This window comes from Sugiyamaella lignohabitans, chromosome B (assembly GCF_001640025.1).
Source record: "Sugiyamaella lignohabitans strain CBS 10342 chromosome B, complete sequence".
Taxonomy (NCBI): domain Eukaryota; kingdom Fungi; phylum Ascomycota; class Dipodascomycetes; order Dipodascales; family Trichomonascaceae; genus Sugiyamaella; species Sugiyamaella lignohabitans.
The window spans coordinates 3,631,819-3,654,522 of NC_031674.1; the positions used below are offsets into that span (position 1 = coordinate 3,631,819).

Here is a 22,704-nt window from a genome sequence, read left to right on the forward strand (position 1 = left end):
TCGGCCGATTCTTTGCGGCTTACCTACTTACAAATCCTGCATGACCGTGGTGTAAATACGCGTGTGAGGCGCGTTTGTTAATTAGCCCATACCCACGAGGGGCGCGTTACACAGCGGTTGAAAAATAAATAAATTAGACGCGATATCCACTGATTGTATTATTTCTTCCTTTCTTTCCATTTTTCTTACTTTCTTTGCATCAAATATTTTTCATTCCTTACACTTAGAAAGAAATTAAAAATGTTTGTCTACAAAAGAGACGGTCGTAAGGAGAAGGTCCAATTCGACAAGGTAAGTTGGTATTTTTTGGCCACACAATTGAACTCTAGCAAGAAATATCCAATTCTCGCGAGAATGACCTCAAATAATGGTCAATGTTTCTTTGAGTTCTAACATTTTTAGATTACTGCTCGTGTCAGCAGACTTTGTTATGGATTGGACCCCAATCACGTCGATGCCGCTCAAATCACTCAACGCGTTATTTCCGGTGTTTACCAGGGAGTCACGACTGTTGAATTGGACAATTTGGCTGCTGAGACCGCTGCCTATATGACCACTCAACACCCAGATTATGCAATTCTTGCTGCTAGAATCGCTGTTTCTAACTTGCATAAACAAACCAAGAAGCAATTCTCTCAGGTCATCTACGATTTATACCACTATACCAATCCTCGCAATGGTAAGCTTTCGCCCATGATTGCTGATGACGTGTATGAGGTTGTTCAAAAGCATGCTGATGAGCTTAATTCAGCCATTGTTTATGATCGTGATTTCTCTTACAATTACTTCGGTTTCAAGACTTTGGAAAGATCGTACTTGCTCAAGATTAATGGTAAAATCGCCGAGAGACCCCAACACATGATCATGAGAGTAGCTGTTGGTATTCATGGTTCTGATATCACCAAGGCCATTGAAACATACAACTACATGTCTCAAAAGTATTTTACACATGCCTCCCCCACTCTGTACAATGCTGGTACTCCCAAGCCTCAAATGTCCTCTTGCTTCTTGGTTAACATGAAGGACGATTCTATAGATGGCATTTACGATACTTTGAAGACTTGTGCCTTGATTTCAAAGTCTGCTGGTGGTATTGGTTTGAGTGTTCATAATATCCGTGCTACTGGCTCCTACATTGCTGGAACTAACGGTACCTCAAACGGTATTGTTCCCATGTTGAGAGTTTTCAATAATACTGCTAGATATGTTGATCAGGGTGGTAATAAGCGACCAGGTGCTTTTGCCATGTACTTGGAGCCTTGGCATGATGATGTTTTTGAATTCATTGAGCTGCGAAAGAATCACGGTAAGGAAGAAGTCCGTGCCAGAGATTTGTTCTTGGCTCTATGGATTCCTGACTTGTTCATGAAGAGAGTCAAGGCTAACGAGGATTGGACTTTGATGTGTCCCAATGAGTGTCCTGGCTTGGATGATGTCTATGGTGACGAGTTCGTTGCTCTTTATGAGAAGTACGAGAAGGAAGGTAGAGGCAGAAGAACCATCAAGGCCCAAAAGCTGTGGTATGCTATTCTCGAAGCTCAAACTGAGACTGGTAACCCATTCATGCTTTATAAGGATGCTTGTAATAGCAAGAGTAACCAACAAAACTTGGGTACTATCAAGTCCTCCAACTTGTGCTGTGAAATTGTTGAGTACTCTTCTCCTGAAGAAGTTGCCGTCTGTAATTTGGCATCGTTGTCTCTACCTGCTTTCGTTGAAAGTGATGAGGAAGGTTTGTGGTATAACTTTAACAAACTTCACGAGGTTGCCAAGGTTGTCACTAGAAACTTGAATGTTATTATTGACAGAAACTTTTACCCTGTCAAGGAAGCTGAAAGAAGCAATTTCCGTCACAGACCCATTGCTCTTGGTATTCAAGGTTTGGCCGATGCCTTTATGGCTCTCCGTTTGCCATTCGACTCCCCTGAGGCCAAGCAATTGAACGTTCAAATTGCTGAGACCATCTATCATGCTGCTGTTGAATCTTCGGTTGAACTCGCCGAATTGTACGGACCCTATGAGACTTACCAAGGTTCTCCTGCCTCAAAGGGTCTTTTGCAATTTGATTTGTGGGATATCACTCCCACTGATCTCTGGGACTGGGCTGCTCTCAAGAAGAAGATGGCTAAGCATGGTCTGAGAAACTCCCTTCTCGTTGCTCCTATGCCTACTGCCTCAACATCACAAATTCTTGGTAACAACGAATGTTTCGAACCTTACACATCCAACATCTACTCTCGTAGAGTTCTTGCCGGTGAATTCCAAATTGTTAATCAATGGTTGTTGAAGGACCTTGTCGATTTGGGACTGTGGGGAGAGAACATGAAGAATAGAATTATTGCCAACAATGGTTCTATTCAGAATATTCCTAACATCCCTGAGGATATCAAGGCATTGTATAAGACTGTTTGGGAGCTTTCTCAGAAGACAATCATTGATATGGCTGCTGATCGTGCTGCCTTTATCGATCAAAGTCAATCTTTGAACATTTACATTCAAGCTCCTACTATGGGCAAATTGACTAGTATGCATTTCTACGGCTGGCAAAAGGGTCTTAAGACAGGAATGTACTACTTGCGTACACAAGCAGCATCCGCTCCTATTCAATTTACTGTTGACCAAGAGGCTCTCAAGGTTTCTGACGGTAACGTTGCTAAGAATCTTGTTAGAAAGCAATATAGACAAGGCTTCCCTGGTCAAGGAAGTGAGGTTGACAAGCTGGCTGAAAAAGTGTCCAATCTCACCACTCAACCCGTCCCTGTTGCTGCTACTGTGGTGGCCGCTGAGAATAACAAGGAAAATCTTGATGTATCTACCACTACCACTACTAAGCTTTCGGATACCGACGGTGTTGCTGCTGCTGATGGTGACAAGTCCGAGATTGATATTTACAATGAAAAGGTCCTTGCTTGTTCCATTGCCAACCCTGGAGCTTGTGAGATGTGTTCTGGTTAATGTTTGCTAATGGTATGATAAGGAGGGTATTTAATTTTTGTTTGTTTACATTTGCTTTGCTGATTCGATTTCCTTGTTTTTGTTCACTGTTTTGTATGAATATTTTATAATTATGAAGAATATAAATATATTAATGAATTAAAGTTCGTAAAATATTATGAGCTAAATGTATAAATATGACTGAGGCAAAGACAGTCTAGGGCAATCCATTCAAATACTTTTTAATTTGAAGATAAATATACTCGAGTTGAGTTGCTTTTTGAACCATTCCAAGACGCTGTTGTCTCATGCTTGAAACAAGATCATATACCAAATCTCGCTCGTTATCCACCCAACATCCTCTCGTTAAAGCAGCATCAATAGCTAAATACGTTCCTGAACGGCCGATACCTGCCGAGCAATGCACAACCAAGGGTGATTGAGGAGCGGTATTTTTCGCATTGGCTATGGAAACAAAGTTTACCATATCGGCCCCTCCGCTTGGATTACCGAAGTCTGGCCATGTGTTGTAATAGAAGTGATGAACTGCTTTCTTTGTGCCTGTTGTGACATTTGTAATTTCAAGCTCGCGTAGTTCATAGTACGAAGTTTGAGATAAAGATACCAATCGTACTGATAGATCGTGTTTATAATTCTCTCCCTTTGGAATTGGAATAGAAACATTCTTATCCACAGGCCAATACCGTGCGCATTTGTTCATTCGTTGGCCCTTATATGGCTCACTCAATCCTGTAAGCATAATTATTACCGCTGGGTCTCCACAATATTCATTAACCATCTGCCAAAAATCAACTATTGTCGAATTTAAGGGACCCTGAGTAACTATGTAAGTTTTGGAAGCAATATTGTCAGAAGAAGGGCTGCTGAAAGGGGACTGTGGGCGTTCCGATGATACCGACACTGAAGAAGATGAAGTGGCCTCCTCCACTGGCAAGTCAGATTGCTCGAGTCCCTTTTCCCCCTTTACCTGCTCCTTGACCACAGGAATTTCAGAATTTGATGAGTTTGAATTAGACCGCGAGTGCGTGAAAAACTTCCGTGATGGACGGGAACTCGTTTTAGACGAGCTGTCCTTCAATTTCGAATCATTTTGAGGAGGGTGGAGGTCACCTCCTGGAGTTAAGGTGACCCATGAAGCATTAATGTAATCATTACCATCGGCGGTTACAGGAAGTTTGACCCTCGTTTTATCCCACGGTACAACACCACGGTACCGGTTTCTGACAAGATTTTCAGGACTCAAACCATATCGTACGCTCCATTCCGGCTTCCCGAAACGAGCGTGTTCTTCTTCGTTCAACACATCGAACTTTATCTCAATATCGTTCAAAGATTGGTTTAGATAGCTTGGAAGAGCTGCATCTCGGTTTCGCTTGATTATCCGCGATGTTAAACCCATAATAATATATGTCCCCTCAGTCACTAAAAACCCACCAACACGCTTGTGATTCAACTGTAAAACCAAATTATCTTGGCATATAATTGGTGTCCTGGTTATTTCAACATTTGGCCAGATCAGTCGGGTCCATGTTGAAGTGAGATGTGCGGCTGGCTCGGCGTTCGATACGTTAGATCCCATTATTGTTACTGCGTGTCATCCATCTCCTAGCCAAACTAACGCTCAAAGATGATAACAGACGGGGAATTGAATAGCATAGCGATCACTCTTGGCACAGCCACAATTGTTTTAATACTTGCGTTCCATATTATAAGTCGAAGTACTGTTTCTATTCGTGAATCCAAGAAGGCCCAAATTCAAACATGACAGCACAACCTGGAGTGAGCTGAAACAACACCTGGTCCGGTATTTATTTTGATTTGAAACTCTAGTAAGTATTATACGAGTAAACTTTGAGTTGACAGAGTGCTCTTGTTTCAAAGATTGTTTTGTACAGTTGGTAATGTCGAATGTTGACTAAGAACAACGAATGTTTCTAACTTATTTTAGGATAGAACCTTTGACCATTTTTTGGCTCAAAAATAATCCAATGCAATTTTATTTATATACTATATTGATTGTTCTCCAAGAATGCGTTTTGAGTAGCCAATGAGCTTTTCGAGCTCCTCGGCTGTTTTGGTGAAAGAGTTTGAGAACGCCGTTTCATGAACGAGCGCCCACATGAGCTTCTCGTCGGATCCGAATCGGTTGTACAACTTGGTATCTGTCGAATGAAGTCGGCTCAGCTTACTTCTTTCGGTCGCTGTTATATGATCATGAGGTACATTTTGAGTAACACCTCCATTAGCGTGAAGCTCCAGCTCGGCCATATGATCAAACAGCAATTTCCTTGCCATAGGTGCTGAAGGCAAATAGTGAGGTATCTCTTGTTTAGATCTGAATGCTCCTGCTAGGATATAAAAGACAAATAATAATGCTGCCACAGAATCTCGTCGAAGTGACATAAGTTGATGCGACATTGAACCATTTGGACCTTGAGGATCAAACTCGTAAATATTAAAGTGTGTGCTATTAATGCGAGCTGCGATAAGGTTCTGAAGGATTGCTTCACAACACTCGAGCATTTTTGAATATGGTCTTCCGTCAAACGTTCCTCGCAGTGATGGTTCTCGGGGTGCCATTTCTATCATCTCCTGAAGTACAAACATACTCCTATGAACTCTATTCTCACAAATCTCTGACAATTGAAGGGCCAATGGTGTTGGCTCATCCCCCTGGTCTCTGTATAAATATCTATCACTAACCAAAAGATAAGTTCTGCTTATATTGGACAATAGTATCGACATAGACTTCCGCACCTCGTGGCGCGCCACAAACGGCCACATTATCCAATTGATAAGCAAAGATACCACTACGCCGACCTCACAAGACAAAACTCGTGGGTATACAGACGCAAATAACTCGTTCACACGAATAGGACGTCTGTCGTAGAGACTTAATGATACCAATGTAAACGCCATACATCCAATCATTCCGGATCTTGGGTGGCTGGTAGAAATATGTCTAAAGAGGCACGGTATCATGAAAATGGCACAGAACACCGATAATACATAAGGGTTGCCTTCATCTGCTCGAAATCCTAGGCCTGCCCAAATTGACCCTGTTAAGCACAATATTGAAAAAACTAAAAAGTCAGTAACGATACCTCCCACTCTAGCAGTCATTATGATCATAACAAAGATTCCTGAAATCCAGCAATCGTTATCATTATACCATGAATTGCTGGATGTAAGCCAAGCTGGAACTGATATCAAGACGACTGATATAACCGTTTTCAACGAATATCGTGTTTCTTCTCCTTGTAGTCTATGGAGCACTTCCCAGGTCTTATAGCGGAACGCATGACTGGCTCCCCTCGAAGCAAGTGGGACGACTCCATCTGTCGCCTTCGAAGTTTGCGATGTGTCTATGGCGTTGATCTGTTGAAATATTTCATCAACGTCTTTCTTGGCTGAATAATAATGCATCGCAGTTTTACCACCTAAATCTCGGATAATCCGGCCCGTGCTTCGTCTCAGAGCACGTCGCATGGGATAATTGGGGAGTGATAGCTTCCATGACCTTTTCTTTGACGTCTTTTGAAACTCTCTACCTATTAGTAAGACAGATTTACCTGCTTCAGCAAGATAGTAAATATGCAACAGTATCTCAAACAACTCTTGATCTGGTGATTGGGTTAGAGAATATGAGTCTGACCTGAGAACACTCGCATAAGCATGAGATAGCTTAGCAATCGCTTTTTCAATTTGAAAAAGCTGTCGTTCGAAAATATCATTGTGACTCTTGTTGTAATTCTCGGCCGTATTTTTCCCATTTTCTAGATAGGACACGTAGTCTATACATATTTGAATGGTTTTAGCCAGAACAGCTATTAATTCAGTAGAAGACTCTTTCAAAGAATATCTGATGATATTTGCAGCATGTATTTGACCATCGTGGTTGAATTCGGCTGGTGTCGCCATATTTCCTGAAGTATAAAGAGACGAGGGGGAAGGTACAGCACGGATTCTCGCTATTCCAACCTGGATAGAGTTTCGCAAATTAACAAGTTCCTTCGTTTGAAGCGTAGATATGGTTATCTCATTTGCAGCCCCGCGAACAGCTTCGGAAAGATCTAATGATGCTTTCGTTAGGTCTCTAACGACGCTTATTTCCTCTTCGTTGGAATAGAAATTTTTCGTAGCCTCAATGCATTCTTGGAGGGCTACTTTCAAGGCAAACATGATATCCTGATGGCCAAAGTCAGGAAATACCAAAATATTCACAGCCAGGCTGATCAATATACCGAACAGATAAGGTATGCCAAACTGCCATGCTTTCATCCAGTCGACTGATGTCGACTCGCTGACATTGGCGACTTCTAAAACGTAAACCGCCAACGCCAAAGAAGTCATAAAATGATGTAACCTAACAAAAGCAGCTTTTATCCAGCATGTTACTACTAAGCATAATGTGAGAGAAAATGCATGAATTAAGCCAAATAATTCCGCCGCCCTGTGTGTAGATGATGCGATATATAGACCAGTGGATCCCCAACCCAAACCAATTGCAATACCAAGAATAGACCAGAAACTAATTTCTATCTGTGATCCAGACGTTCTTCCCGGATGGTGAATGAGAACTGCAAATGCCATAAATAAGTTGTATCTACCTAACCATCGTCCTGTGGGTCCAATCATACATAGAATATAGGCCAGAAAGTAGGCCAAAAAAGTTTTCAAAAGCTTGATCTGTTCTGTCTGAACAGTTATTTTTCGAACTGACTTGATCCAACTATTAATCCAAGACTTTCCAGAATCACTTAAACTTTTACTGGGTTTACCTATGAACTCCCTTTTTGCTGCTGATTCAACTATCGTTGGTGGCACGAAAATTGCATCAAAAAAACCATTACGCAGCTCTTCTATTCCATACGTGACTCTTTCTTCTTTCACTTGATTTCCAAATAAAGTCTCTAGTTTTGCCTGGAGATAACTCATTTTGGGCTCCACAAAGGCACTTCTAGGAGTAGCGACTCCAGAATGCAGTCCGCTACGATCTCCATGTAATGGTAATTCGTGAGGACCACACGGTGTATTACCATGGCCAGAACCCAATACAGCACCATCCGGATTAACAATAGCCATTGCTTCCGCATACGATTTTAGCGAAGCATGGGAAGTGTGAGCATATGATCCTCTATAAATGGGCACAGACTCCGCGCTGTGATGTGATCCAAGTTGATTTGGAGATGGTCTGAGAAATGCTGTATCCTCGATATCGAGGAATTTATTTCTTGGTGATGGATCAGGTACCGGTGTATCCCTGTCTAGACCAGCATTCTCAATGCTCGGTTCAGGTGCTTCATCGTTAACCACAGTAGGCAGGTCATCACGACTAGATTCTTGGTTATCTTTAGCTAATCCTGTTGAACGACCGTTTCTCGGAAAATTAAGTTCCATTTCGACTTAAATAGGCATATCGGCGCTTCTCTCAATCATAGCACATATCATATATCATAAAGGATATAAAGATATATCAACGGAATAAATTGTAGCTATGATTTGGATCGCATGTAGAGGATCAAAGGTATGCTGCAAGATAGCTCATATCGAGAATCTTTAGCCGTGCTGAAACTGAAGTGATCTCTGACCTGATCAATCTGAATGATGCTAGATATTCCACACTCTAATGTGGCAACAAGGGCTCCATGATTTTCTTGTGAAGAAGGTATGTACAAAAGTTTCCAAACCAACATATCTAAGGAGCATTCTCTAACATAATAGTTGTTGGCTAGTCAGAGATTTCATAGATTTGTGCAGGTTACTAATGCACGAATCAAAGGCGAGCCAATTCCGCCAAGAGAAGACTTAGGAAGCGGTCCAAGTAAGTAAAGAGAGTCGATTTAAGAGTAGTCCAGACGGTTATTGTGTTAACTACTTGACACGGCTTTGGACTATTCTGTGTTTTGTAAGGCAGGATGTGCTTTAAAAAATCAGGGAGTTCCCTGTTGGACCCTGTAAGTGTTAACACCAGCTAACTCTGAAGCTAATTTTGAAATCCGACTGAACAAGTTTCGACTATTCAGAAGACTGTTCTTTGAAGAATTTAAGAAGGAGATTACTGGTAAAAAGTAGCGACAGCTATTTCTCACAGTCTGTAAATATTTTGTAAAATTATTTATTAATTGTTGTATCACTACGTTATATTTGGTCCCAGCTATTCAGATCATATCTTTGATTTATTGGCATCATTTTCATAGTTAAAACGGACTATTTACTATACTGTTCCTGGACAAGGCCTGCACTCGCCTGGCAGGAGTTGCTAGTGACTCTCTTGTGGGTTTACGGAATGTGCTCCGGCTAACCATACCAACATCGTCTTCGAGAGAAATAATGACATTCTTATCAGTGCCGAATTTAAAATTGTCAGCAGTAACATTGGATTCGTATCTCTTGATAAGGTACGGTTCTCTGTCGCCTCTCCAGATCTTTTTCAGACTCCATGTAATAACATATGGACCCGAACTTGTTACCACAGTCTGAACTTTAGCATCATGACCAGTGTTAAAGTAAGCTTTGGTGAAGCTGAGAGGTTTTCCCGTTTCTCCCTGCATGAAAGCAACATGTTGAGGGCTGATCTGTAGACGTTTGGGTCTAGGCTTCGAGTCTTTACCAAAAGAACGCATAAAACCAGTGGTACCCTCATATTTGCCTTCTTTAATTTCAGCATCGATAAGAAGAAGATAGGTTTTACAAGTGGCCAAGATCCAGCGACCATCTGGAGATGCGTCGATGCCAATGATAGCATCACCAAATGCAGGCAATTGAGTCTTGGCATTGACACCTAGTCTATCGTAAAGTCTAATATCACCCTTTTGTGTAGCCACAGCAATATGGCCACCTTCGGTAGTGGTCAGAACATTGAACATATTGTTCTTAGTCGCATATTTCTTGTGCTCGCTTTGGACCAGTTTGTCACCAGAAAGACGGGGGTCAATACGGAAGAGGCCATTGTCGGAGATACCCAGGAATGTTTGTTCACCGGTTGTCTGTGAAAATTTCTTGGATGGCTCGAAACTTCTGACTGACGTATTTTCATCCACAGTCCATTCATCAATAACTTTACCATACTCCAAGTCCATGCGAAATAACTTTGACAAAGAATCAGGATCTTGTAGAACTAATGATCTATCCTGGGTATGTAGCATGACTTTCTTAGGGGAGAAAGACTTACCATTTGAAGTACCGATGTTATCAATTGAGGTAGTAAACTCAAGGTCATTATTTGCAGTCTGTTTGAAAACACCGATTTTATTACCCCTCACGACATAAGAACGATCATTGGTCATACCGACAGCTAACTGACTATTCTTACCCTCTGCTTCAAATCGCTCTTCTTTGTCATACTCCTCATCTTCATCATAGTCCGCTGGTTTACTAAAGCCTTTACTACTATCTTCTTCAGTTTCAGAATCCTCCTCTTCGTCATCTTCTTTCTCGTCTATCGCCATCTCTTCAAACTGTTCGGTCATGAACTTGTGATCATTATCTCCGATACTAGACCACTTCTGTTTATTGCTTGTCTCCCACATTGCAATCATAAAAGATTGCTGAAACTCCGAGAGTAAATTAAAGTCATCGAATTTGAACAAGAACGAGAAGACACTTGATTCAGTGAAGTAATTGAAAATAAATGACAGGTGCTCAAAGTTGAAGCAGGGATTGAGATCGGGATCGACAGCAACTGCTAAAAGGCTGTCGTCACCAGAACGGGCTTCAATTAAATACTCGAATTTACCAATTTCGACGATTCGTACATCAACAGATTCATTTTGTTCAACAAAACTTGAAGTAACAGGGTCGAATAAATGGAACGAAGCTTTGTGGCTGCTAATTAGAGTTCCTTCGATTGGAGGCTTGACGGTCTTCTGGGGAGGTTCAGGCTCTTTTTGCTTAGCTGGGGTTTGTGGTCCTTTTGTTGTTAGACTACTCTCAGTTGCGGATAGGTGCTTTGCAGACGTCTGTTGGGTATTAGCGGTAATCTCAGTTGTGGATGGTCGTCCTGTATTATCCAAAGAGCCAGGTCCCTTCTGTCTAGTGGGAGTACTTGGTGATTCCAAAGTGGACGATCCAAGTTTTGAATCCTGGGTTTCTTGTAGTGGTTCTCCTGCAAGTTGAACTGGCTCTTCAGTCTGTGAGGGCGCCTCTACCTCAAAATCAAACTCTGTCAAATCAGTCTCTGGATCCCCTTCAAATGGAACTTGGTACTTCCGCTCATATTGGCAGATTTTAGCAGTTTGATCAAAATGATCAAACACATTTGGTTTGGTATTAGCATCACAGATGAATTCAAACCGATCACCGGGTTCGCCACTTGTATCCAACCATGAAACAACGACTCTGCCATCCTGTTCAGAAAAGTAGCTGATCTGCAAGGCTTCATCTACTAGGAATGCCCATTCGTCTTTATTCTCATCTAATTCACTTCCATCTTCGTCATTATCTGCTAGGCTCTCTTCTCCTTCCTCATAAACTCTTTGTACTACAAGCTGATAGTGATAATCGTTGGAGGTTCGGCGGATAGACATTACCGCATCTTTAAAAATACATTCATGGACGCCTTTAGGAGTACTCGGAAGTCGTGCCAGGAATAGTTGACCAGCAGGGATGACTGCAAGCTCTTCTTTTGGTGAAGTGGCCAACAATTTTCTTAGAAAGTTCATGATCTCTTAAAGCACACTACCAAGTTCTTTGAATTTTGCTTCTACGATTTTAGTTTAAATAAATCTGTATTCCCTTTGCTCGCCAAAGAATTGATGCCTTTTGTGGCGCAAATAGAGGTTGTTGCGTTTCCAGTCAGCTGGTCTTGAATGACTAGGGAGAAAAAATAATTTGTTGGTTAAAGACAACCCAAAACAAACAACACACGCAGCATGTGAGATTGTCGCGTTGCCGTGGATATATGGGTTAGGTTACCTAATAGTGTGATAATATGCCTCCGCTATTGAGCTCAAGTGCCCATTTATTACAAGGCGATGTTTACTTAGTAAGTAACCAAGCTATTATTCTTGTATGTTAGTATTGGACACCATACTTTTTTATTAGTGTTTGAAAAAGAATTATATGGAAGAAGACTATTGGAGCTTCATAGCTTGGTGGCTGTCAACCATTCCTTATCTTGTATGCAACATATCGCGATATGGGCAAGGGATAATCTAATAAATTAATTAAAACCAGATGCATATAACACTACTGGTATCATTTACATATATCTGAACATTGGAAATGTTTAGGTTCAGGTCAATAGCGAGTAGTCTTGGATGCTCAAAAATCATATACCGGTCACAGTACCTACCCATACCTAAATTTGGCATAAGGTCGGCCTCCTCCCAGTCAGAAGGCCGGGAGCAGATCGCAACAACCGAGCCAAAAGGCGAAACTACAAATTCTTCCTCTTCTCAATCTCTTAGTTCATCGACCAAAAAGAGACTCTCTGTGTCTAATCCACCCTACCAGAAATCATGGGATCTTCCCCAAATATCTGATACTGGATCTGTCATTGACAAAGATTTGCAGCGAATTACAACCGTGGCTAACAGAGTTGGTGCCCTGATAGATGGCAGACCTAAAGTACCACCAAATTGGCGGTCGGATAAAACCCTCGAACCTTGGAAGAGGCAAATGTTTGCATTAAAAGAGAAACTGCATAATGAAGGCTGGAAACCCAAAAAAAGACTATCGAGAGCTGCAATGGAAGGCATCAGGAAATTACGGGACTTTGAACCCACTCTAACGACAAGAGACATAGCCAAAGAGTTCAAAGTATCACCAGAATCAATCAGACGAATATTAAAGAGTAAATGGCGGCCCACAGAAGAAGAGCTAGTGGATATTAGTGAACGATGGCAGAAACGGGGAGAGAAGTTAAGATCACTCAAGCTGTCATCTCAGCCTGTATTGTCAAGTTATTCACTCAAAAAGTCTCATCAGAGCCGCAAACTACGTCGAACCACAACAAATCAAAAGTCATCTGGTGATATAGGCGATGAATTCTTTTAGTAGAGTCTGTCTAGACTTGCATTTGCTGTTAACATTACCAACTTTGCTTATCACACTTTACTAGCCAACCTATATTAAGGGATATTCTGTTCACATACAACGAAGATCTTTAAGTGGCACTCCTGCTAAGATGTCAGCCTTCGGCTTATTTAAATATTTATTATTTGTACATAGCATAATCTTAACGACTACCCCCAAGCTTAGAACCTGCTCCAATTGCACGTCTTAAAAATAGTTAGTTCACATTAGTTCGGTCCACAACTTCCAAACAAGCTTTCCAGAGATGTGTTTCAAGTTATTACTTACGTAGTCAATAGGGTTCCCTTAATAGAACGAATATCTTTCTTGAGATCATCTACCACATTAGCCCTCGGTTTCATGGGCATGTGCATGTCTACAGGATAGCCGAATGGATGTATTCCTGGATAAGTGACGCTCTGAATATAAGAAGTGATCCCATCTAGGGAGTGCTTGAGCTCGCCAGTAGGCTCAAGTTTAGACATTAGACTCAGTCTACGTAGGCTATCTGAGAGTTCACGGCCGTTTATTTCCTTGACTTGTGAATCCAGATACTCTCCAGCAGACTGATGAGTCCAGCTAACCCCCTCTTTACTTTTCGAGTCCGTCTGGGTCTGAGCATCAATATACTTCGGTCCAGAGAGCGAGTTCCTAATCGGAGGAACATATGATATATATGATGATAACTTCAAGTTCAAACGTATTAAAAGCCTCCTAGCAAGGTTGGTGTAATCACTACGATCCGCAGTGAGCTGTAGAAACAACGGCTCCAATACTAGTTTCGAAACTAATGCGATGACAGAAGAGACTCCCCCAAATATATACAATATGACAATAAGTTTCTTAAAAGAAATTCCTCGCTGCTGAGGAATTCTTTGCCGAACAAAATGTGATGACTCCGGGAAAACTATATTGTTCATTGTGACATCTAATGTTCTAAAGCGTGAGGTCTAAATCCGCTCATGCTGATTTAAATGTGGAGAATATAAGAACTGACCCCAGAGTAGCCACGGCCCCGTAAGTAGCATAAATGTCAAATATTGCATATAACGGGTTGGCATGGGTGCACCATTTGATGAACGCATCTGGGGATTCCTGGTGACTTCTATACACCCGTTGAATTTCGTGTCCTAAACTTCCAGAATGGCTAAAATAAAAGAGATTGATGATGGCGAGTCATCAGACTTATCAGAGCTATCTAGTAACGATGAAGCTTTGGCTGAAGAAGTCGAATCAGATGTCGAAGGTAGCGATGCTGGCGAATCCAGTGCAAATGAAGCAGCTAGCGACCCTGACGAAGATGCAATTAGTGCGAGCGAACAAGAAGCTAGCGGGGATGATGTCAGTGTTGTCGACGATGACAGTGATGAAGAAGAAATAGAGGAGACAACTGTTAAATCAGCCGTGTCATCCGATATCAATGAAGACGACGATGAGGAAGTTGAGGACGACGAGGATGAAGATGAAGACGAATCCGAAGGAAATCTCGAGGCAGAATCAGATGAAGATGTTGAAATTGAAGAAGACGAAGAGGATGATGAAGAATTTGAAGATGACGAGGTGCCAGAACTTGAATCTAAAACAACTCGCAAACGAGGCGCCCAGAGTTCGATTAGCACGTCATCCACTAGCAAATCAAAGCCCACAAAGCTGGTCCTCAAATTTGATAAAAATAATTCAAAATTAAAATCAAAATCTGCTTCGCCGATAACAAATGAAACCCCGGTATCAAGGACTACTTCTTCTCAGGGCAGGCATTCGTCTCGTTCTCGGCAGACAAAAAATAAGCATGCTCAAAATCCTAATTCTAATGAACTAGACCGTCCAGCTGCTCGATCATCCCGTAACCGAAGGCAAATAATAGAAGATGACAGTGAAGAACTGCCCCCAACACCTAGTACCCTAGATACGAACAACGACATGTATATGGATGAGGAGGATGAGACCGGTTATGATAGTACATCCACTCCTGACATTACAAAGATGACCGCTCGTCAGCGGGCAAGGTTTGTTTCTGAGACTCCTGATGATTATCTCGAACTGCAGATTGAGACCACTAAGAAAAAGGTGCTTACTGAAGAGGAGCTTTTGCTCCGGCGGGCAGAGCTTACAAGGCGAAGAAAAAACCTGTCCGAAAGACGACTTGAAGAAGAAAAGCAGGATACATTGGACAAGCTTTTAAAAAAGAGGCAGCCGAAAAGTCGAAAACTTATCACGGACGAGACATCAGCTTTAGAAGATGATAGTGATCGGGCAGCTCCAAATAAAAAGTCGCGTCTCATAAAACATCATCCTGCTCTAACGACTTGGGTCTCGTCTAGTAAAGGCTTTACTTTGAGTTTCCCACAGGAATGGCAGGGGCAACCATTTGCACTGTAGTAGTTGTAGTACATGTCCATAAATATATTTATTTCTCCATTTTTTACTTATGAGGTTGAGACGGCATTTCGATATTCACTTTTAAACTTAAAAAAATATAATCAAGTGTAAAGACTATTTTCTCTATATATACATGCTACCTAGATATTTTATACTCAGAGGGCAGACATAAACATTCCGAAAAGTTAAACGAAAAGTGCAAAAAATGGACGAATCCGGAATTGAACCGGAGACCTCTCGCATGCTAAGCGAGCGCCATAACCAACTAGACTATACGCCCAATTATTTCTCATTGTAAGGAATCTCAGCATCCTTGGATTGTATTCAGGATATTAACGAGGTAACCTACCTCAAGGAAGTCACCTGACTAGAGAAATAGATTGCCGCATATATATATCTGCTCCTGCAGATCTCCTAGTTCTGGTCCTTCAGCTGGGATATTATTCTTCAACTATCCTAGAGCTAACAGGATCAGACTCTGGTAGCATTGAAGACTGTACCGTTCAGGAACTATTATTATAATAAAGATCATCCCTTACAGAATATCCAAGCTGAAAATTTTTTTTGGGAAGCATCTTCGTATTTGATTATGTGGCAAATCACACGAGAGCAAAACAAGAACCAACGCTACCTGAAGTCCAAGAAATTAATAAATTAACAACAGAGTCCAATCGTCGCAAGAAGTAAGCGAAGGAAGCAAGAAAAGCAAAAATGTCAGGGGAGTCTCGAATTGCCCCTGTTGAATCCCAAGAGGAGGCTGTACAAAAATTCATGAACCAACTACCTCCGGAATTAAAAGCAGAGTTCGAAACAATCCGTCCATTCCTGACACCATCCTTTCCTGAGGTCACATCGAACCAAAACACGGGTAAATGCCCGTTACCTGCCCATTTTACAGTTGCATCGGCTCCTAGTTTTATCACTTCTGCAAAAAGATGGATTGCAGCCAATCAGATGACTATGGGGTATGAACAGCTGTTCAATATCATTATGGGGCTCCTACCCACATCGACCTATAAAAACAGAGCACTTCAGTGGTACAGCGAGGACCAGCCATACCCTTGGGACGAATTGTGGAACCTCCTGAAACAACAACATGCACTTTTGGAAACGAAAGCGTATGCGAAATTCAACGCAATGAAATGTGACAAAGTGGCTGACTACCCCGCATTTGTAGAAAAAGCGATTCTAGAAGCGACCAATACAACTATTCCGGATAGAAATATTATCACTACTTTGATAAACGCGGCTCCGAGTGTTCGCCTCCGAACGGCACTAACCACACTCCATGGCGACAACCCGCATATCTCTTTAGATGATTTTGCAGAAAGAAGCCAACTACGTGTAAATGAAGTCCTAGTAGAATCGCAACACAAATCTACATTGAAGAAATGGTGCTCAATTCACAAAAATCGCGGACACAACACAAAGGACTGCAGTAGACAGACGAACAAACGTCATAATACACGCAATCCCGAATCCGGGAAACGACCGGTGGAAGCGACAGCTACTTCTCAAGAGTCAATACAATCTGTGACCTTTTCGCACGACGCCGAGATGATCAATCGGATAAATCAGTCTCTGGAGAAAGATCCTAAGTACTCAAAGATTCTTCAACACTTCCGTAATCCCCAACACAGTCCATTCCCAGGCGACAAGAAGGATAAACTTTGTTATTCTTATGAAAATTATATTTTGAGTTACCTGGGAAAAATTGTCGTAGGAGCGGATGAAGATTTACATGAGGATTTGATCAAACTTTTCCACGATCATTGGATTGGCGGTCATCACGGTGTTCGTCGCACGAGACAAGAATTAACTAAAGTTTTCACATGGCCCAACATCAGCGAGTACGTGGAAAAATACGTCAAAAGCTGCGTGACATGTCAAAAATTCCGAATACGCGACCACGCACCATACGGCCTCCTAGAGCCTTTACCGATCCCCGATCGCCCTTTCCAATCCATATCATTAGATTTTGTAACGACCTTGCTGGAATCTGGTCCCCAAGAGTCAACCCAAATTCTAGTGATTGTTGACCGCTTCAGTAAATACGTCCAGTGTTACCCATGCTCCACCAACACCAACGCCATAGAACTCGCAACGTGTATGAAAGACTACTTCGACCGCTTTGGCCGTCCCGACACCATCATCTCGGATAGAGGCACGCAATTTACATCAAACTTTTGGCGATCATTCACCGCGAGTCGAGATATTAAACTTCAGTTCTCCACGGCATACCACCCTCAGACGGATGGTCAGACAGAACGCATGAACGGGGAAGTCATACGCCATATCGCGAAATATATCAACCCTCAACACAACAATTGGTCTGAGTTATTGTCGGAAGCCACCTTTGCCATCAACACCACTTATGATGAATCTATCAAGAACAGCCCTTATAAGGTAGTGTTTGGGTTCGAACCCAATATACATTTCAATTTTAAAGCCGCGGAAGCTTATCCAACAATGGAAGCCAACTTAGCACACCAGGCTGACCTCCACAACAGTACTAAGGAAATAATTCGACACAGCCAACAGCAGCAAGCTACGTATCACAACAAGCATCGAATTCACAAAGTTTTCAAAATGACGGATCGAGTTTTACTTTCCACGGATAAGCTTAACTATGACCGAGGTCCAAAACGCAAATTCGATAGGAAATGGATTGGACCCTTTACAATTGCGGCAAAAGTCAACGACAATGCCTACCGTCTATTGTTACCCAAGTCTTGGCGCATTAACCCTGTGTTCAACGTAGACCAATTGGAACTCTATGAGGAAAATTTGGTGCATCGGAAGAAATATGGCACTCACATCGAAGAAGAAATCGATTTTTATGACAATAATCCGCTAGGCATCACCGACCTCATTCGAACCGAGCCTTTCGGCAAGCAGGTCTTTTATCTCGCTTCAGTCCGCACCAAGTACGCAACGGAGTCGCAATACTTCACTTTGCATGGACTAAAGGATTACAAAGATCTTGTCTGGCTACTACACGACAGATCACCTACGGATCCTAAGCCTCCTCACCTCCAAACATTCCTGAACCACCTTGAAGCCGGTTCATAGGGGTGGGGGGTACTGAATCTCAGCATCGTTGGATTGTATTCAGGATATTAACGAGGTAACCTACCTCAAGGAAGTCACCTGACTAGATCTCCGTATATATATATATATATATATATCTGCTCCTGCAGATCTCCTTGTTCTGGTTCTTCAGCTTGGATATTATTCTTCAACTATTTTAGAGCTACGGGATCCCATCGTGCCGCGAATATTTGCAGCTGAGCTGTTACCCTTCGTTTTCCACTTATTTCTACTGGGGATTTTCATTCAATCCATACTAGCAAGCCGACTTTGTTTTGTGTATTGCGACAAACTTTCCTATTTGTTCACTGCGTTCTATACATAATTCTCTTCGTTTAAAAGTTAAAACATCAAGGGTAGCTATTATTATTATTATTCTAATGTTCGCGTAGAGATAAAACTTTACTTCTCTTCAGTGAGGAATGCAATTGACCACTTATAGTATCAAAATAATTATAATATTCTAGTAGATGATTATAAAAAAAAAGCCCTACGTGGGGGTCGAACCCACAACCTTGTGATGACTTTTATCTCGAAAGAGGCTTAAGAGTCACACGCTCTACCGATTGAGCTAGCAAGGCATTAATTACGAAAGAGTCTGACATAGTTTCCTTTTAGATGTCAACTCTTAGCTTGTATGTCAATTGCACGTAACCTAACCCTGGGATCCAAGATATATCAATTCTCGTACTTTCCCTTGGAAGTTGGAAGACTAAGCTTGGTTATCATTAAGTCTTCTTATACTAACTTCTAAGACGTGTAAGACCTCTAACGGGGCTCAAATAGCCAAAGTAAACAGCCTGTAATCAGGCAAAAACGTGAGCAGTCCTTCTGGTAATGTGTAAATGATGGGATTTGAAATTATTTGAATTGTATTAATTATGTATAGTATAGAACTTTAAACAAGATTTATTCCTGTGAGAAGCAACGTGACAAGCAGAGATCTTGCATACCGCTGGTCTTTACCCTACCTGGGGACTAGCAAATGCGTAATGAGCCAGCATTTCAGGTTGGAAGTTGAAGTAAAAGAACGGTTTGCCTAGTTTCAACAGGAATAAGAAGCGTAAAATGCCGTTTGTTAATCTCATTTATTGAAGGGGCCAACTTACCACAAGTTGCTCTAGACGCTAGTGCTATTATTATAAAGATGATGGCTATACACGATTTTAGCTCAGCAGATTGACAGCCAATTGCCTTCTTGGCATTCCAGACTCGAGATATTGGCAGTCTCGTTGGAAAACAAGCCAATATCGTTTTCCAGGTCTGTCTCCGGTCTAGGAAAGCATTTTTCGCACGTTGTACCAGGATTAAATTTATCATTATCACCGAGCGAGTACTATAGAGAGTTATGGCTATGAAAATTTGTGGCATAAATGACACAACACAATTGCTGAGAATCATTTTTTTCTTGTTAGATCCAGTAAGAATAATCTAGATTTAAAATTTACATCATTTTCGGTCATATACCCCTTAAGGGATGTTGCTGTCTTGGATTTAAGTAAAGTCCTTGTCGATATCATCAGAATTTAAGGTCGACCATCATAAGCATATCTTAGAAAGTTGGCCTGTCCATAGGAAGATTTAACCGCTCAGACTGCTAAAGCAAATGAAGGATTAGGATTTATACATTCCTACTGGAATAGATGCAAAGAATAATAGAACATATTGGGCTCACTCAACATTATCGATATCGAGTTTTTTCGACTCGACTTCAAGATTGCAATCTTGCTCAACATCTAAAAGGGAGCCGAGTTTTTCTCCCAGTGATATTATTCTTATCGAAATAGTATCTGTTATAGCTGTTTCCAAGTTTAATACTAAGTGTTGACGGAGCTTTTCGACAGTAGCACAACCGACAAAAACAGCAATTGGAGCAATGACACTGAAAGCGAGGAACATGGGCTTTTCATAGTGAATAGGACCCTGTACAATATCATTCCATAGCACGTGCCGAAAAAATGGGTGTTCATGTAGAAGATACACCCCGAAAGTAGCACTTCCAAACCAGTTCACCACAGGACTCCAAAATTCAAAGCGACTAATGAGCATGAATGTCGTTATGGCCATGAAAAAACATAGAGGTGAGCCGTCATCCATCAGTACAAAGTGTGCTCCTCCCCGTTCTTTCACAAACTCATACTGTCGAGTGGTAAATACAGATATCATACTTGCGTTTGCAAGTAATAATATCACGGTAATATAGATCAGCGGTATGGTCTTTAATCGAGCGCATACTGAATCATATTTATGAAGATAGGATCCAACAAGAAACATGAACACGAACCAAAAAACTGGGCTATAAGAATAGTCGAATGTTCTCCACTTCAAGCACATAGCAGAAAACATTAAAATCAGCATACATAAGTGCTCTTTATGTGAGGTCAAGTTGGTTATTTTGGTTAGGACTGGGGAAAGTAGCACCAAACCTATATATGCAGTACAAAACCAATATGTATTCATCGTCACCGGGAACACAACTTCTATTAAAGCTTGAAAGTGGATTTCCCGACCCAAAAGGAAACATATCGGTATTCCTGCCCATGAATACATCAGAATTTGTACCCAAATCCTGACCACCGAAGCAACACTCGCTGTACGACCAGACAAAAAATAGCCTGTTATGAGTATGAATATATTAACACCCAATTTACCACCTGATCTTTCGAAATCAATCATTGCCCTGCCATAGGAGTTATCTTCTTCTTCATTTATATCCCAAAACGAGTGCAAAGCATAGTGATGGTAGACTACCAACAGCATACTAACAATACGTAGCAGCTCATAATTAGATAACCTTTTTTTGCCCATTTTATCGCAGTAGACTATTAGCCATCGAAAAGTTATCCGATGAAAAGGAGCATCCTGAAATATTGCATCTCGGTTATTACTTATATTTGGATCTTGTTTTCTCTGGCAGGGATAATATGGATCGTTTACAGCTAATGTTCGTCGAAGATCACTTCTTCATTAGGCATTTCTTTAAGATTTAAAGTAATCCCTGTTGCATGATGCATAAAGGATCCCGCACCCATTTTTAATACCAATTCCCTCTCGAATGAAATATTTCTATCTCTCTCGAATATGACAAATATATTCTAATATTCTAGGCGCAAACTGCCTTACTGAGGTCAATAATTAGGAGCCGTGGAGATTAGCAATAATAATAATAATAGAGAGACAAATTCCAGCGCAAAGAGAGCGGAAAAAGGATCTTCAACCTTTCCAATCGACGTACATTTTCAATGGAGGTTTCCAGCGGACCTCAGATTAAGTCTGGACTGTTTCTCTGTGTAAAAACAAGCCGGATTGAACTATTATGATCTGTTCAAAACTGAGCTTATAGAGTAAAGGTAGTTTTCTCAAACAAAAATTGGCACTCTGGCCGAGCGGTCTAAGGCGTCAGGTTAAGGTCCTGATCTCTTCGGAGGCGAGGGTTCGAATCCCTCGGGTGTCAGTATTTTTTTGCTAATCTTCCAGAGATTATCTCTTTCTTTTCTTAGTTTTTCTGATAGCTTCTGGAGTAATCAGGGAGGAATAAGGGACCTGAGAATGGCCGTTTAAATGTGCTGTTTAAAATGCTAAATAGTATTGGGTTAATTTTTTTACATAAAGTAATTATTCAAAACCCCCCAGGCCGGTACGCCCTTTGGCTACATGTTTTAAGCTAATTCCTTGCTCGAACTGTCTTTGTAACTCTTCATTTCGGGAATTGCTCCGATCATCCACTTGGACAACATTGACTGTACTTTTCTTCACACCCATCAAACGAAGAAACTTTGCTTGCTTATCGTTCTCAATCCCGGTTACTGAAATAGTGGGAGTACTTGCAGGAGCATTCTGAGAGCGTTCATCCAAATCATTTGATTTTTTGCTCTTCCTCTCTTCCTTTGGTTCTAGTTTTCTTTTCTTTTCTTTTTCCCTTTCCTTATCCTTCTCCTTCTCTTTCTTCTCTTTCTCCTCTTTCTTCTCTTTCTTCTCTTTCTTTTCCTTTTTGTCCTTCTTCTCCTTCTTTTCCTTTTTGTCCTTCTTCTCCTTCTTTTCCTTCTTTTCCTTCTTCTCCTTCAGCTCATTTATCTCCCTAGTCTCTTCTTTCACTTCCTTCTTTTCTTCCTTGTCCTTCTTTTCCTTTTTCTGCTTTCTCTCTTTCTTTTCTTTCCCTTTCGACTTCTCCTTCGACTTCTCTGTTTTGTTGTCGTTATTCTTTCCTAAATCCTGTAACTTTGCCTTCTTTCCCGCAGCTAGAGATTCGCTATGGACGTGCCT

General features: G+C 41.4%; 7 protein-coding genes and 3 non-coding genes across 10 annotated transcripts; 5 read left to right on the forward strand and 5 right to left on the reverse strand.

The window, feature by feature from the left end:
* Nucleotides 1-549: 549 nt before the first annotated feature.
* Nucleotides 550-2,955, forward strand: RNR1 (ribonucleotide-diphosphate reductase subunit RNR1; the record flags this gene model as incomplete). The annotated part of the gene is made up of 1 exon (XM_018880221.1): nt 550-2,955. One exon carries the CDS (start codon nt 550-552, stop codon nt 2,953-2,955), a length of 2,406 nt encoding a protein of 801 aa, XP_018738061.1.
* Nucleotides 2,956-3,151: 196 nt separating this feature from the next.
* On the reverse strand, nt 3,152-4,534 carry PTP1 (tyrosine protein phosphatase PTP1; the record flags this gene model as incomplete). The annotated part of the gene is made up of 1 exon (XM_018880222.1): nt 3,152-4,534. One exon carries the CDS (start codon nt 4,532-4,534, stop codon nt 3,152-3,154), a length of 1,383 nt encoding a protein of 460 aa, XP_018738062.1.
* A 428-nt stretch (nt 4,535-4,962) lies between these two features.
* Nucleotides 4,963-8,355, reverse strand: BRE4 (Bre4p; the record flags this gene model as incomplete). The annotated part of the gene is made up of 1 exon (XM_018880223.1): nt 4,963-8,355. The coding sequence occupies one exon, from the start codon at nt 8,353-8,355 to the stop codon at nt 4,963-4,965; it is 3,393 nt and encodes a 1,130-aa protein (XP_018738063.1).
* Nucleotides 8,356-9,155: 800 nt separating this feature from the next.
* Nucleotides 9,156-11,618, reverse strand: VID27 (Vid27p; the record flags this gene model as incomplete). The annotated part of the gene is made up of 1 exon (XM_018880224.1): nt 9,156-11,618. The coding sequence occupies one exon, from the start codon at nt 11,616-11,618 to the stop codon at nt 9,156-9,158; it is 2,463 nt and encodes an 820-aa protein (XP_018738064.1).
* A 562-nt stretch (nt 11,619-12,180) lies between these two features.
* RRG9 (Rrg9p) lies at nt 12,181-12,954 on the forward strand (the record flags this gene model as incomplete). The annotated part of the gene is made up of 1 exon (XM_018880225.1): nt 12,181-12,954. The coding sequence occupies one exon, from the start codon at nt 12,181-12,183 to the stop codon at nt 12,952-12,954; it is 774 nt and encodes a 257-aa protein (XP_018738065.1).
* A 1,161-nt stretch (nt 12,955-14,115) lies between these two features.
* Nucleotides 14,116-15,351, forward strand: IES2 (Ies2p; the record flags this gene model as incomplete). The annotated part of the gene is made up of 1 exon (XM_018880226.1): nt 14,116-15,351. The coding sequence occupies one exon, from the start codon at nt 14,116-14,118 to the stop codon at nt 15,349-15,351; it is 1,236 nt and encodes a 411-aa protein (XP_018738066.1).
* Nucleotides 15,352-15,557: 206 nt separating this feature from the next.
* On the reverse strand, nt 15,558-15,631 carry AWJ20_3218 (the record flags this gene model as incomplete). Its single annotated transcript has 1 exon — nt 15,558-15,631. It is a non-coding gene; the product is annotated as a tRNA-Ala (tRNA).
* A 431-nt stretch (nt 15,632-16,062) lies between these two features.
* AWJ20_3219 (gag-pol fusion protein) lies at nt 16,063-18,423 on the forward strand (the record flags this gene model as incomplete). The annotated part of the gene is made up of 1 exon (XM_018880227.1): nt 16,063-18,423. The coding sequence occupies one exon, from the start codon at nt 16,063-16,065 to the stop codon at nt 18,421-18,423; it is 2,361 nt and encodes a 786-aa protein (XP_018738067.1).
* A 504-nt stretch (nt 18,424-18,927) lies between these two features.
* AWJ20_3220 lies at nt 18,928-19,022 on the reverse strand (the record flags this gene model as incomplete). The annotated part of the gene is made up of 1 exon: nt 18,928-19,022. It is a non-coding gene; the product is annotated as a tRNA-Lys (tRNA).
* Nucleotides 19,023-21,813: 2,791 nt separating this feature from the next.
* AWJ20_3221 lies at nt 21,814-21,895 on the forward strand (the record flags this gene model as incomplete). The annotated part of the gene is made up of 1 exon: nt 21,814-21,895. It is a non-coding gene; the product is annotated as a tRNA-Leu (tRNA).
* Nucleotides 21,896-22,704: the final 809 nt, after the last annotated feature.